General features: G+C 35.7%; 1 protein-coding gene across 1 annotated transcript in view; it reads right to left on the reverse strand.

The window, feature by feature from the left end:
• Positions 1-7,531: 7,531 nt before the first annotated feature.
• The window catches only part of LOC102026065 (cytoskeleton-associated protein 2-like), a 32,749-nt gene continuing 23,521 nt past the window's right edge, over positions 7,532-16,759 (reverse strand). Inside the window, 2 exon segments of the mRNA XM_013514731.1 lie at positions 7,532-7,674; positions 9,219-9,395. Coding sequence (XP_013370185.1) covers positions 7,532-7,674; positions 9,219-9,395 — 320 coding nt within the window.

Genomic DNA, 16,759 nt, shown 5'->3' on the forward strand with positions numbered 1-16,759 from the left:
GAGGGAAAAGAGATGTAAAAAGGAATTGGAATAAATGAAGATAGAGCTTTTGCAAATAAGAAGAGATGCAAGAGTTGTAAAGAAAGAGCAGGGGAGGTTGAGGGGAGGAAGAAGAACTAAGATGTATTGTGTACTTGTGCCAATGCCCCGCGGTGAGTGTGATAATTATGTACTGTAAGCATGCACTAATGAAAAAATAGTTATACCTGATGACAAATACCTTCTGGGTCAACATTTGTGACTCACTCTGTTTAAGCCACTCTGAGAACATGCAAAGGTAGAAAATCCTACGTAATTGTTAGAATAGCTTCAGAAAAACATTTGACAAAATAGCATAACAACTTTTAGGAAGTTAGAGAGAGAGCCTGCCTCAACTTGCTTACAAGTACGAAAATCTGCATGGAGCATTGCATTTCCAGGTGAAGACTGTTGCCCTTCTAAGATTGGAAGCAAAATATTCACCCTTTGCCCTGTTGCTCAACAGAGTCCTGGCACTTTTAGTCATTTAATATAAGAAAAAGAATTAAAGGTATATGCATTGAGTGAGTACTAAAAGAGATATGAATATGAACAAAAGAACTATAAAGTAGAAGGGCCGGGTATAAAGCTCAGCAGCACAAGTGTCTACCTGGCAAGAATGAGGTCCTGAGTTTTATTCCCAGCACAAAGAACTATAAAGTATATAAAACTGCTCTTTCCATAGACACACGTTCCTACATTGAAACTTCCAAAGAATTTTAAACAACCACAAAATTCCTAGAACTGATAAGTTAAAAAATGAGTTCAGAAGGCTGCAGAAAGTGAGTCACAAGTTTGAACTCAGCCAGGCACTGGGGTGAGACTCCACCCAAAATGCAAAATTCAAAAGAGCTGAATGTAGGTCGGTACAAAGGCCCTGGGTTCAATCCCCAAGACTGAAAAACGATATAAGCAAGTTCAGCAATATTTGGAATTCTACATCCACACAAAACACCAATCATGTTTTTATGTTTGTTTGTTTATTTATTTATTTATTTAGAGACCAAGTGTGATCATGTTGCCCAGGCTGGCCCAGAATTCCTGGGCTCAAAGGATCTCCCACTTCAGATTCCCAGGTCTGGCTCAATTATGATTTGCTACCCTAGTAATAAACAAGCAGAAACTGAATTCGGAAAACATCATTTACAATCACTTTCTTTAATGTGAACAACTTCGCTATCCACTGAATAAAGCATATAAAGCACTGGAACATTGTGAAACCACAAAATATTGATGAAAGAAATAAAATGATGTAAGCAAATGTGGAGGCATAACCTGTTTAAATATTGGAAGCTTTGTGCTGGGGATTTAGCTCAGCAGTACAGCACCTGCCTGGCAAGCATAAGGTCGTGAGTCCGATTACTGGTACCAGAAAAACAAACAAACAAACAAAAAAACATTGGAAGCTCAAAACTGTCAAGATCTCAGTTTCTCTTAAACTGACTTCAATATTTATTGTAATTTTTTCAAATTACTTGTAAAGTATTTTGGGAGTGAATATTAATAAGCTTACCCTAAAATTCATATCAAAAGACACAAGCTGCAGAAGAGCGAAACACAGTCTTGGGGAGAAGTGAGACACCTCTCATGGCTGGTGTGAAAGCATATTCCGTAGCTAGGGGGTCAAGACAGTGTATTATTGGTAGACAGCTCAAATTCTAGAGAAATGGAACAGAACAAGGGTTTCAGAAAGAGACTGTCAACATAGGTCAAAATCACTTTTGACAAAATGTCAAAAGAAATTCAGTAGAGGTAGAGCCACTTCAACACAGGATGTTGGAATTGTGGGACATCCCTAAACAAAAATGTGAACTTCAATCTAAACTTTCCACCTTACATCAAATTTAAGATGGATTGGGGATTTATACTTAAAATGTGTAATCTAAGAAGACAACAGTATTTAAATAAAAACCTGAAGGATATATGTTCAACATTAACAGCTAGGAAGATGTTTCTGAGGATTGACACTGACAGCACTATCTAGATTGAAACAATGGTATGTTGGACCTCACCAAAACACCAACTGTTCTCCAGAAAGAGAATGAAAATATAAGAAACAGAGTGGGAAAAATATATGCAAAAGACATACCTGACCCAGGATTAGTATCCACGGTGTGTTTTAAAACTCTCAAAAGTCAGCCACAAAACAACATGCATTCTGATTACAAAATAAGCAGAAGACAAGAACAAATATTTCTTTCAAGAAAATACATAGGAGGCTGGGGGTGTGGCTCAGTGATAGAGTTCTTGAATGCACAAGGCCCTGGGTTCAATCCCTAGCGCCACAAAAAATATATATATAAAAAGACCCTTAATAACATTAGCTATTCCAGAAGTGTGCATTGAACTCATCACCCAGTGTCACCAACCATCAGAATGGCTGAGCTGGAAACAAAAACAGCTCCAAATGCTCACCGTGCTGCACACAAACTTGATCAGTACGCACTGCTGGTGTGGATTTAAAATGGTAGAGTCACTGTGGCCGTGAGTTTAGAAGTTTCTTATAGACACAAACACGGAAGTATCAGTAGCTCTGGAATTGGAGTCTTGGACATTTGTCCTTGAGAAATAAATATTTAAGTTCGCTCAAAAACCTACCTGTGGATTTTTATAAGCAGTTTTATCATCATAGAAAAACGCAAGAAAAATGTCATTCAACAAGTAAGTGGATTCAGAAGGCTTTGTAGAGTCATATTTCTTTTACAAAGCAGAAAAAAGCTACTGATGATGTGGATAAATTTCCAGTGAATTACACAGTGTGAAAAAGTCAGCTCCAAAGGTGCAGTGTGATTCTATTTATATATTATATATCATTGTAAAATGACGATATTAAAAAATCTAGACAACAAAGGAGTGCTTGCCAGAGGAGAGGGACCGTTTAGTGGAAAGGTTAATATGGATGTAAGAGGCCAATACTCGAGCTGCTTGAGGCTATGGAACTGTTAAGTATCTGGACTCCTGATGAACTTGTACAAAGTTAGATTCACGCACCCACACTGACATGTGCTAATCAACTTAGAGAAATGTGAGTATAGGCGAAGGTTTCCATAGATGTCCTGGTTGAGATATGGTAGGGTGGCTTTGCTAAATCATCATCAAAAGCATCTCCACCAATTCCAATTTTTGTGAAAAGATAGGATCCCAGTTGGGTACCAATAGCACTAAACATATATTTTAAGTGAGTTTTGGTAAATGTAACTACAACTTTGTAACTCGAAGGTGTAAGCCAGAATCTATTCAGTGCTTTCCCAAGTAGTCAGTGAGGAGAACAGCAACCACGAGTGTGCACCAGACACCTGTGGGAGGTCAGCAATTTCGGAGGAGAAAAGAACCAACATGTTTTGCCTCCACACGGTTCAATAACTGAAATGTAGGATCGATACTAATGCTTGTTCATGGGCTGTCAAGATTTAGTCTCAACCGTTATTGACGGGATTCAGTTCATTTCCGCTAACATAGAGTACAGTGTAAATCTGCAAATACATGCATTTGGGTTGTGTTTGATATTCTGTCCCCACTTTATTTACTTTTTTAATTAATTAAGTTTATTGGTACATTTTAGGTATACATAATGAGCACATTTGTCATAGGGAATTTGTACCTGCACGTGAAATAACTTGATAGAAATGAATTAGTAAACAAATGGGATTTCTTGATCATCAAATGACAAGGGAAGACAGTCAGCGAGCAGGACTCTGATATATACGTTAAAGGTGAATCTGTTTTGACATAGACACATGAATTTGTGAATGTCATAGATTTCTCCATAGCTAAAAGAGCCAAAATTACGAACAGGAAAGGTATGTATGAAACACTTTTATTGGATAAGCAATCTATCTTTTGTGCACTACCTTGTTCATAACAGAAATATTAAATATTTGTGTAAAGCCATTTATTTCCAAAATCCAGTGAAATCTTTAATAAATTTGTTGAGCTTTATCAGATATCAGGAGAACAATTATTTCCAGTATTAAATCAGAGTTATCTGAGAATTTTGTCAGAGCACTTTACAGCAGCAAAAAGGAGCATCATGATTTGAAGTAATCTCATAGAAAAATATGCAAAATTTTGAAATAGGATGACAAAATCTTATATCCCATAACATTAGAAAATCACAAGGTTTTACATAAATCTTCATCATTAAATGTGATATATGCATAAAATGCTTAAAAGTTGGAAGAGTTGTACACATGTGTGTATGTGTTTATGTGTGTGTGAGTGTGTGTGTGTGAGTGAGAGAGACAGAGAGAGAGGGAATCTGACTTCATGGCAGACCACTATTGATGTTTATTTATTTATTTAGTTAGTTTTTTTCCTGGTACCAGGAATTGAACTCACGACCTTGTGCTTGCCAGGCAGGTGCTGTGCTCCTGAGCTAAATCCCCAGCCCCTCCAGTATTGATTTTGATGACATAAATCATGTCTTTGTGTATGAGGAGATGAGTGCAAAGAGTATGATGATGTTTTCAGTCTCTATTTAGACGGTTTTATTCTCATACTTAGTTTAGAATTTGGTTAGCACATGTTTTTAGAGGTATTTAGAGATGAAGAGAAGCACTCCAATGAATATAACTAATGTAGTTGGAATGTTACTGAAATTATTATGTATGCACTACACTTTGCTGTTGCTGAGTGGCAGTCTACCCATGGTTATATGACCAGGAAACACTGCTGGTCTAAAGCATGTCATGTGATGTGATTCAGTGCTAAATGATGTAATAGCAATTAGGACCACCAACAAAACATTCTACTGCAAGTACAATTTATTGTTGAAATGATTCTAGAAATGAAGTGAGCTTTTACATAAGAAGAAGTCTGACTTCCTAAAGGACAAAATAATCAAACTGAGAATTTCTTCCAGAGTACTTGTTTTTAATCCCCTGATAACATATATTTTCACGTTATTTCACCACCTATAGTGTGTAGGAAAAGTAATTGTTAAAAAAAAGAAGAAAACCAGAAGCATCGGCAAAAATGTTCTTGAGACTTGGGAGGCATGTCTATGTAGATGTATAAACAGGTATATCATGAAAGAAATTAACTAAAAACTTATGGTTCCAAAGTCAATTATAAAAATGCAACTTTGACGTTATAATGGAGCTTATTTTATTGGGTTTTCTGCCTTTTTCTAATTAATATGTGGGAAATCTATCAATCTGTCAATCTATCTACCTATGTCTTTTGTTTTACATATACACACATATGCGTGTAACATTTGGGGAGTAAATGTCAGTAGTGGCCAGTAAGTAAGATTATTACTGTTGAATAGCCTAGCTATTTTTAACATATTAAGGACATTTTCATTTATAGGTTTCTAAAAATTTTTGAGCCATACACCCAGTGGCAATGGTTTTCCAAATAGGTTAAATAAGGTTACATCTCATGTATCTACAATCTTTTTAAGTAGATACACAGGGAGAGATCACTGTAAAGGAGTGAGCTTAGTCAGTAACTCTGGTATCTTCTCATTTCTAAAACTAATCTACTAAAGAATGCTACCCATTTTCTTAAAAATGTCCATACCGTTCATCTGAGTCCACTAAACCGCAATTGCATGTGTGCACATTTACCCAAATGAACACACCGCAATGTCCCTATGTAGGCACCTACAAGACTTTCTCATCAGCCAGAGTCTAAGAGAAACAGGCCCAACCAAGTGAAAACTAAAGTTCTCCCAAACTGTGAGCCCAAGTTATCCTTTCTACTCCTACTTTGATTACCTGTTGTTTTTTTGAACTAGTGGGAACCTGACCAGCATAGTACCCTAGGTTGTCTATCTACAAGCATTGCAAAGAATTACTTTTCCCCAGGAAGATCCCAGAGGAAGCAAAGAAAAATTGATCTCAAGAAACACTACTGCACATGTAGAACACTTGTTTTACTCAGGTGTGAGTCTCAGGACAAGGTTAAAAGTTGCCTCTTTGCCTCTTAGCAGTAGTTCTTCTATTGTCTGTATTGGATTGCTAGGTGCTACTACAAAGTGACCACAAGCTGTGAGACTTAAAGCAGTAGCTTAAAAACATTTGCTCCCAGTCCTGCAAGGTTTAAGTGCAGAATTAAAGTGGTGAAAGGACTATCCTCACCCTTAGAATCTTAGTGGAGGCCCTTTAATGCTTCGCCCTTGCTGTGGTTGGAGAAGTCTGGGCATACTTGGCCTGCAGCAGCTCAGCTCTACATCCTGCTTCCCTCTCACCCTGAGCTCTGCCCGTGTACCCGCCATCTTGTCTTCAGATACCGTGCTTGTGTCTGTATCTCTATGTCCAAATTTCCCTCGTCATTTCACTTGTCCTTTTTGTTTTCATTGAGACAGGGTCTTTCTATATAGTTCAGGCTGGTCTTGAACTCACTGTGTAGCCCAGGCCAGCCTGGAACTTGTGGCATCCTCCTGCTCAGCCTCCTGAGTACTGGGGTTATAGGTGTGCACCACCATGGCCAGGACTCCTCTTTCTTTTAATGGGTCTAATAATTGGAGTGAGGATCAACACAAATCAGCATGTCTGCATCTTATCTCCATTTACCTTATTTCACACTGAGACCACATTCACAATTACCAGAAGTTAAACTTTTAATATATCTCATTTAAACTCACCACACTCTTTAGCTATCTGACCATCTGTGAGCAGTCTGTACCTATACCTATACTTATACCTATATCTATATCATATATGTATTATGTATCTATAATATCTAAATATTTCTGTATCTATACATTTATCTATCTTGGGCATATCATCTATTTAATAGTAGAGTCAGAAGAAATGCAGGTGTGTCTCAGGAGTGTATATTAACATCCACACTAAACTGAAAAATTTTATAAGCTATTTTTACCATACAGTAATACACATGAATCACTTTATTCAGTGAATAAAGTGAGAACTGATTTCTCAATTAAGATATGCAGTAATATCTTGATAAAGTGTTTTTAAAGTATGTTACAAGATTGAAACAATCTTATGTATCCTTGATTGTCACTGTCTCTTTGCTTACTCTGGGTAGACTTCAGTGTTCATCTATATGCCTATACCTTTATCTACATTATCTGCCTCGAATATTTTTCATCTTGTCTCTCTTTATGCTTCTCCATTGACCCTGATTATTAGAATGTTCAAAGAAAGCATTATTATCATATTTTATAATTTCACAGAAAGCTCTTTTGATTCCTCTTCCTCTGTGTCTTTGGGGAACACTATTATTTTCCAATGGTTCAAAACTTACTTATGGGATCTCTGTGTCTTTTGTGTTTTAATAGAGATATACTAATCACATGCATTTAAAGTCTACAACATGGTGTTCTGAAGGACACACACATGTGGAATGCAGACTCTGGCTGACTTGTATAGGCATTACCTCAAATATTCATTTGTCTTTTGTGGAGACAGTACTTAAAATCTAAGTCCCTTTGACTGAGGACAGATGAAGCTTATTCCCCCTACCTAACACTTGAGAATCGCCTCTGTTTCTTCCCTGCTCTCTAGTAATTGCCCATGTAACATCACGCTCTTCCCAGTCACATCTAAGGAAGGTGTGGGTTACAAAGATCTCCACCAGCTGAGCTCATGAGTCGAAGCACCACAGCACACGGTGAGGAGCCGCATGCTGTGGCAGGCTCTTTCCAAGTTGCCACTGCTTCCCAATCAGCACCCTTGACAGACAACGCTGCTCACACAATTGGACACACAGCACATTGAGCCAAGCGCAAGTCTACACTTTCAAATTTCAACTCTTACAGTATCCTGCTTTCTTATCAACTAGGGACATGTGTTATATATGTAATCCCAATCCGGCCCTATAATCTGACATGTTATCATCTAGACAACATCTAGAGAGAGGTAGAAAGAGATCTGATGGGTAGGAATGGCTTTGGGGTGTGGGTGCTCCCCAGTGCTGAGACCTGATTTTTTGGGCAAGGTTAAAGAAGCTTCACCCACTGACAGGACGTAAAACAAAGAATGAAAGATTGCTGGATAAAGTTGCCCTTATTTTAATTTGAAAGAGGGCGTGTAAATAAGACATACAAGCACACTGATGATACAATCAGTAGACACGATTTTAGATGCTTGTCTGGGAAGAGAATTTAAACAGTAAGATTATCAGCAGTTGTCTACAAAATGATACTTGTGAAAAGAATGCTAAATTCCACTGCTTTATGATAATTTAAAGGCATTTGGCATACTTTGCTTAATTTCCTTTGATGAAGAATTTTAATCTGTGTACATGAAAAAAAAACCCCATATAAAATAGAAAACTGAAGTAGAAAATATAGAGAAGAAAAACATAAATATAGGTGGAAAATGAAGATCAAATGCTTACGAATATAACCAAGCAGATTAGAATAAACAGCATATTGTATAGACAATATTAAAGCAGGGTTAAATAACTTCCAAAATTAGAGGAAATTAAATGTTTCAGTTTTAGAGGAAACTTGTATTCTAATTTGGATTTCTAAGTGAAATGTTTGAAGAACACCAGTGATGTAATTTCACCCACCAGAAACACATCTTGAAACAGGAGCAGCACAATATTTTATAGGGTGATTTCTTGTCCTATCAAGAAACAAATCCAAAGAGCAGCATTAATGTGAAATTCTGTGAAGAATATTCCACAAGGTGTAGTGTTATTTTCTGAAAACCAGGAATAGATGTAATGGGTAACCAGTCTGTGCACAAAATGTTTACATAAAAATTGATGTAAAACCGGTGCTTTGATGGTTTCCTCCTCGGGTAAGATCAGTGTAGCATGTTCTGTGTTGGTCCCGCTTCCTGCAATGAAGTACTGCAGAAGTATTTATACTTGAAGTCGTCCTTTGTGGAGATAGGCCAGGATGGCTATAATGAAGTCTGCTGTCTCAGAATAATTATTAACAGGCTCCTTTCCTTCTTCAAAGCCCAGATTGGGATGATCTCTTGCTCCTCTGCCTCTTATTCGCACACTGACTTGTGGTGGGGTCTTCTGTGTCTCACCATCGCTATCACCCCATCAAATAATTTTTCAGATGGGCCAGTGCTGGGCCCAGGGAGATATATACCTCCTTCCCATTCAGCTTGCTGTCACATGTGCTTTGTCGCCGCTTCCCATGTGACACAGGTTGTTAATTAATGGTCTGTGGTCGCAGGGAAGCAAGCTTTTAGAAATTCTTCCTTCATCACTGTTAGTTGTGTGAACTTAAGTTATGTACCCTTTCTGACACTTGCCTTACTCACCTGCGATATGAGGATGCAGCTGAGAAGGGTGAGTCAGCTCACACATGGGAAATCCTGGGCACTTAGGGCTCCGTGAGCAGGAACCTGGCACTGGCAGGGTCTGGTGCCACCTTGGCTCTATTCGACCTTCTCTTCTTCTGCCAACTGGTCTGAGCTCATTCCCGAGCTTTGGACAGCCTGAAAGATGTCACAGATTCACCTCTTACTTCCACTGTCCTTGCTTTCATATTCTGAGCCTGTAGCACAAACTAGCTGTCTCCTCCAACAGGGAAACTAAAGCCAGGTAACAGTAAAGATGATCGTAGACTGAGCTGTGCCAGTGGAGAAGAAAGATTTTATTTTTCTTCTTCCCAAGCTAATGTGCATGGAAAAGTTAGACTTCTAGAGAGAAATAATCGTGGCAAGAAACAGAACATTTGAGGTGAAGGATAACGTGATAATACAGGTTCTCTAACAAAAGGTGCCAACAAGGAGCAAAGGGGAAATCAAAGGCTGAGGATCCCCAGTATGATTTAAACTGAACCCACACAGCACGTGGCCTGTGGACCACAAAATGTATTTCAAATCTCCATACACTGGTAGGGGCAAGGTTGTTATTAAATTTGTGTCTTTTGATATTTTTGCTGTAAGTCCAGCAGCTTCCCTTATGTCTGAAAAATATGAAGAAAATTCAAACTGAAAGTCAAACTTCCTTGATGCTCTGGTCAGTCTTATTTGATACATTTAAAACCCAGGATTGATTAATTATTTTAAGACAACTAAATTTTAAGAGCATATTCAATCATAAAAGTGAGAGCACATATATGAAATAGTTGTAAATTACATAACAACAAAGGAGTAATAATTTATCGCGAGGATAAGACTTTTACAAGCAGATTACACATACAGGTGGATATAGAAACTTGAACATCAGAAAGTTAAAAATAGTTGGCATGCATAGATGAGTAAAAATAAGCACAGCGATGTCTTCTGAGTCAATAAAAGGAATTATTGTTAATGTATATATCGTAATTATATTGATAATGTATACTGGTAATTATTGGTAATGTATATTGGTAATTATAATGCAGAGAATTATTGTTTAAATATATTGCTGAAATAATCTCATGTATAATTCTCTGGCTGGGAATGGTGGGATGATAAGGACAAGAGCTGGTTGGGCCCCAGCTAAGGGACAAATGGACAGGGGTCAGTGTGACAACAGTGGCTACAATGAACTTGTAAATCACCAGCATGTGGAAAACAAAAGGTAACAGCAAAAACCCCGCGACATTTTGTTGCAGGACACACAATATATTGAGATCTTTTGTCCTTCACGACCACCTGTGAGAATTCCAAGCCCCTTTTCTGCTGTGAGCTCTGTATATCCAAGAAGACAGCCGGCATTTATGGTGACCTTGCTGTTGAAAGAGGTTACTAGCCTGCAGCAGCAATGGCCTCTTGACACCAAAATGGAGACCTGCCCCGTTACAATCCTCCAGGCAGATCTCCCGATAAACTGAGGCATTTGTCAATTAGACAGAAATAGTTCATTCTGCCTGGCATGGTTTGAAAACTTGAACAGCATAAAGCATAGTTAAAGATTCACATATCTGTTACCTCTTACTTAGGATTGTGCAAGATGTCACAAAACGGAGGTTGTGATATTAATGTGTCTGATGTTCTCAGATGCAGAGTTATTTCAGATTAATTAAAATTTTACTTCTAAAGATACTGGTGACTAACTGATTTTAAATAAGTTCACTAACATTTCAAATTAGTCAAATAGACTAGTCAACTGTAGTCGATGCTGATATTATGTAAAGGTTTCTAAAATTACTTTGAAACTAGAAATACATTTAGTTATAGCCCTACTCACAAATGAGTTTCTTATTAATATTTGTCAAGCAGTATACTATGCTGAAGCAGTATTCAAATCATGGCCCCTGTCTTGTCTAATTAAATGCTAATGAAAACCAATTCCAATTATATCATCATCCTTCTTGTGTAGTAGAAAATAACCAAAATTACTGAAAGATAGTGCAGAGATTGTAAGTGGGAGATGGTCTATTTGAATCTATCCAAGAGTGAATATGAAATTCAATGTATTGAAATCATAGACCCTGAACATAATCAAGCCAGAATTTTGCCTAAATTTTCCTGAAAGAGTGTCATATTGTGTATTTTCAAAGTAAATGTGTGAAAGACTTAGGTTCATCCTGTTCTGGAGGAGTTGTAGGAGGAGGAAATCAGGCTCCAGCGATGTATATTCACAGGAAGTTGCATATAAGCTGGCTTTTAACTGATGTAAGGTTATTTGTAGGAACATTGCTTAAAAAGGAGAGAGAAGGAAAGAGAGGTAGAGACTGTTATCTACCAGTTAGTGGTTATCCCAGCAGATCACAACCAATGAACTATATTTGAGCTTTACCACTTATTGGTAAGTGAAACATACAGTAGTGGAGATGGAATGGTAAGGAGTGGACCGGGATGACGGTGGTCACTTGTGTGACCAGTGAGTTTCTGAAAATGAACTTAGGTTCATTACAAATGTACGTGGAAAAATCTAGGGTAAACACTAAACTTTAAAGTGCAAAGTTTAACTTGTGTTCTAAGGATGGAAAATATAATCCTAGCAAAGCACAATTGAAAAGGTAGAATATTAGGGCCGGTGACAGAGTTCAGTTTAGAACACTCATCTCACAGGTACGCGGTTGGGTTTTCCCAGCACTATGGGAAAACATAAAGTTGAATAATAAATGAGCAGTGGAGATGTTAAGAAGTTAGAAGCCTAAAAGGTCATCACTGGTGTTAGAAGTACTGAGTGTCAGCAACAGAGTCAGAGGAGGAAAAATATGAGGAGTCAAAACACAGGTGTATAGAAAGTATTTGTGCCAAGTCACAGAGAGAAAATATTGACGAAACAGAGAAAATATTTTATGGGACATACAGGAACCAGTGAAATGGTGTTTTTTAAAGGATAAAGAAATTGATAAAATCTTACAAACAGAGTAAAAAATCATACTAAGAAGGCAAAATGTACCAACATAAAAATAAGATAGACAAATCATTGAATTTTTGAAAACTATTAATTTAAAAAGAGATTGCTATTTACATAGTAGCAAAAATGTTGAAAATTCAGATCTGTTAACTAGAGCTTTAGTGAACATTATAAAAACATCAATTTGTGTATTAAATAGACCAAACTTGTATATTTATACTACATATGTGAGTCTCAATAAATATGTATGTTTTGGAATTTTAAAAGCTTTATAAGTACTGTTTTATGGTCATTTATTTATGCCTTTTTACCTATTTGTATTTAAGACTTCAGTTTTGAAAATAAATTTAAATATCACAAATCATGTAAAATACCTCCTCTAGAGATTTATTATAAAATCACATTTACCAGTTAGCATAAATGCATCTAATAAAATTGCCCTTTAATTTACAGTTCTACCAAAACCTGATTAGTTGTAGTTTGGAAGTCAATAAGACATAAAAACCTGTAAATAATGATGGGTATTTGGAATTCCTTCAATAAATACAATTCATGTATTTTATCACATAATTGATATTTCCTTAACTTAAAGAAAGAACCTCAAAATTTTTCATCACTTTTGTCACCATTGGCTGAACGATCCCTGTAAAATTTCACTGTTGCTAGAATTTATCATTTTTTTCCATTCTATTTGAATATTTCCCTTTCAATTAAATTTTAAAATATTTTGAGTGACTTCACTGAATGCAGTGTATGGAATGTTGATTAACACATTATTTGCAGTATTTTAAAAAAGAAGCCATGAAGTTTGACCTGTGGACATTATTTAAATAAAGCCTATGAAGACACAGTCTCATAGGTATTACAGTGTTCATGGGCTATTGAGCAACTGCAGTCATCTTAAACATGTGTAAACAGTACATATTTCAAGTACTAATATTTACTTTAAAATGTTTTGCCGATGAGCAATGTCACAAAGATGACTGTGCACATACCTGGTGATATCACACACTGACTGACACTTAAACCAGTCATACCCGCTCTCAGTCTATTCAGTTCTTACTCCAGGGCTGAGACTTGCAGGTGATATTCATTAATCTCAGGGCCTGAGAGAAAACCTCCTCCTTCTGAGATCCATCCAGCTCCCTCTGCTTTCAAATTCCTTCCCCAAGGGGAGTAAGTATCCTTTCCCTCACTAAGCCGACCTCCGCTGCCTGCTGCAATCTTCCTGAATAACTGATGATAACAGCCAAGTGGTATGAAAGGAGGATGATGTTACAGTAACCTCCTAGTGATTTAATGGTAACATTCAGTTCCCACCATTTATCTATTCAAAAGTTAAAAAAAAAATAAAAGAAACAAATCAATCCATACAACATAGCCACCTTCTTTTGCCGTAGTCCATTTGGTTAGCTATTACAGGACAGAAAATAATGACCCAAAGATTATGTACTGAAAGACAAGATGAGGCCTCATTACCTGTCACTTTTTCAGGGTGGTCAGTGATATTCCTTAATCTGTCTGATACTATTCACACAGATCAGTAGTATATAAGTATGGAGGCAAATACAGTTCTAATTCACCTTTCATGGGGACATGAGTGTTCTATGCAGTGGAGTGAAATTCTCTCCTTAAATTTGTGATCAAGAAATGTTGAGAAAGCTTTTTTATGTATTACGCCTTCAAAATTTTCTATTTAATATTTGTATGAGCTTAGGAAAAAGCAAGTATTTTCTTGACATTTTAGAAACACAACAGAACATATGCCTTTAAAATGCTATTTTAATAAAACATAAACTTTAAGGTGTATCACATGCACCAGTGACATACCAAATCTAAATATAACTAAGAGTGTATGTACTCTTAGATGGCCACACCCATCTGTAACTAGCAGACAACGCAAGTGTTATAGTCAGCTACAGGGCTGCACAAATGTTATTACAAATTTGCATATTACTATTAGATAAGCATACATGCAAATATAGTTAGTAACTCAATCTAAAATCTAAGTTAGGGGTGGACATCTGAATAGATGCTGTCCAGTTTTATGTTTTCATATATAATGAAGAAAATGGTAAGTTGAAACGTAACATCAGTTGATTACTAATATACGGAAAGGTGCTAAACTTTTCACATGTATTTCTTTTAACATAATGGTCAGAAATGCCATCAATTGCAGATACTAGAGAAATCAAATAAAGTTAAGGGTTTCTTTCCTCCCTCAAGCACATAACTAGTTGTTTGAAGAACTAAAACCCACTACTGCCCAATGTTGGTGAAACAAATATGCTAATTTTTCCAAAATTTACACACTTGGATAAACCAGGAAGGCTTAACATAGTGCAACCATTTGTAAGCATAGGAATTCCCATTTTACTTCTTTTAGCATTACTATGTTTGAATTTCAAATTTCATTTTCAAATAAATATATGTTTTCATCAAGCTTGAAATTTTCAGCATAACCTTTAAAAAGATATCGTTCACTTCTCAATATAGACTAATGTCAGAGGATAATTCATCAAAAAACATATGCACACATACACACATACACAAAAATACATGGAGACACAGTTCTAAGATCAGTACTGACAGACCCTTCCCATAATGAACAATCTTTACCATCTACAATTTAAGTTAATATAAAGTTGCTTAGTTTAAATATAACAAAATATTTTATTTCTGTGATGAACCAAGTAATTGTGTAAATCTATTAGTAATGAGATTCATAAACGTCACTTTATCAAGAAAACAAGAAAAGTAGCAGCATGTTAGATGTCGTTTTAACAAATTTCAAATGTGATTACATGTAGGGAGATTTTTGGTGCTAAGTGCTGAAAAATGTTACAGATGTTAAAAATCAGACCAATCAACAAGTAAGTAAATGTGCCTCAAATAATATCCACAGTAAGTGAAATATGCATTGCAGGATTCTATATCATTATACAGAAAAATTTTCATATATAAATTACATATGTATTGTGAAAACATTAAATTATATGTAGAATCTAGTTTTCCAAAAATATTTTTCCAAATTTAAAAGTGTTTTGTCACCTAATTTAATTAATCTGTGATTTCATTTTCTTTTATACAACAACGTGATAAGTTATAAAGAAATAAAAAGCAGGAACGTTTCACTTATAAAAAGGTTCCAAGAAAACCTGGAAATCAATATTTCTTTGTGAAAAAGAAGAGTAAATAAAACAAACACTAAAATCATATTTCCAAACTTATGTTTGCTTTTTAACAATTGTATTTCATCTTTCCAGAGATTAGATGAAGAGGAATTTTCTTCATTTTAATACATGAATATTTCAATTCAAGCAGATAAATAATGAAACAGATTATATGACCTTATTTTCCTGATAGCTGAAAAGTATCTCAGTACAATACTCCGTAAAAGTTTTATGATGCAAGGTGGTACCTTAGTTACCGAATTTAATTTATTCCACTATTGAAGGGAACACACCATAGGCCTGTTATCACCTGATGCAGAGTTCTTGAACAGAAGCACAACTTTGCTGAATGCTTCCATGTTGTGAAATGAATTATTTGCTTACAGAAGTGTCCGTGAGCCAAGATATTACTGAATTCTAAATATGCTTCCTTTACATAATTGAGTATTTTTAAAATATTAACAATTTCAATAATTATAATTGCCCCAAACAAACAACAAAGATTGTTGTCTTCCAAATTATATGATTTTAGCTAGCCATGCTTTTCAAACATCCTCACAAATAGAAATTTTGGATATTATATAGATCAATACATAGATATATAGATACATAGATACAGATTCATAGTTAAATAGACAAGTAGAGATGAAGGCATTCTAAGTAATATGTGTAGCTATATCATATTTTTCCAGTACCACGCGAGTTTTTGTAACTATGCATATTTTGACATTCTTTGACAAATGTTTTTTCAAAACTAGTGTGCATATGCTTAGGACATATATGAAATTGAAGATGGAATGAATTTGAAATATGCATGGCTGTAATTTATGAAAAGATATTTTTAAGGTCACTAGATAAAAAGATACCTAACTGAAATATAAGCAGAATAAATACACAATTCATTGAGTAAAATAAGTAGAAGAAGAAAAATGTTTGTTTTTAATATTAGAAAAGAAAATGTGTGTTATATCTCCAGATATGTGTGTTATATCGCTTCAAACTTCAAAGATTGAAGTTTATCATTAAATATTGTCTGTGGTGCATTACTATGCATACACAACTGAAGATACTCTAGAATTTTATATAAAAATTAAATTGTATAGAGATTACTCCAGTTTGAAATTCCAGCTCTTTGGAAAATTGACATATATCCTTGGTATACAATGTACTGATCCCTGAGAAATTTATGGTGATAAAAAACTAGAACAGACATCAGTGTTATTGACTATATGAAATACTTCTATTCATGTTAAAAGGAAAATAATAGTATTACTGGTTATGTAACTTTTCAATAGCCACATAATTTAATAGTACAAAGATACTAAAATAATAATTTTGAATAACATTAGCTGGCAATGAGTCAATATTACAGTGCTATCCAGTGATAT

Source organism: Chinchilla lanigera, unplaced genomic scaffold (assembly GCF_000276665.1).
Source record: "Chinchilla lanigera isolate Chin_1 unplaced genomic scaffold, ChiLan1.0 scaffold00002, whole genome shotgun sequence".
Taxonomy (NCBI): Eukaryota; Metazoa; Chordata; class Mammalia; order Rodentia; family Chinchillidae; genus Chinchilla; species Chinchilla lanigera.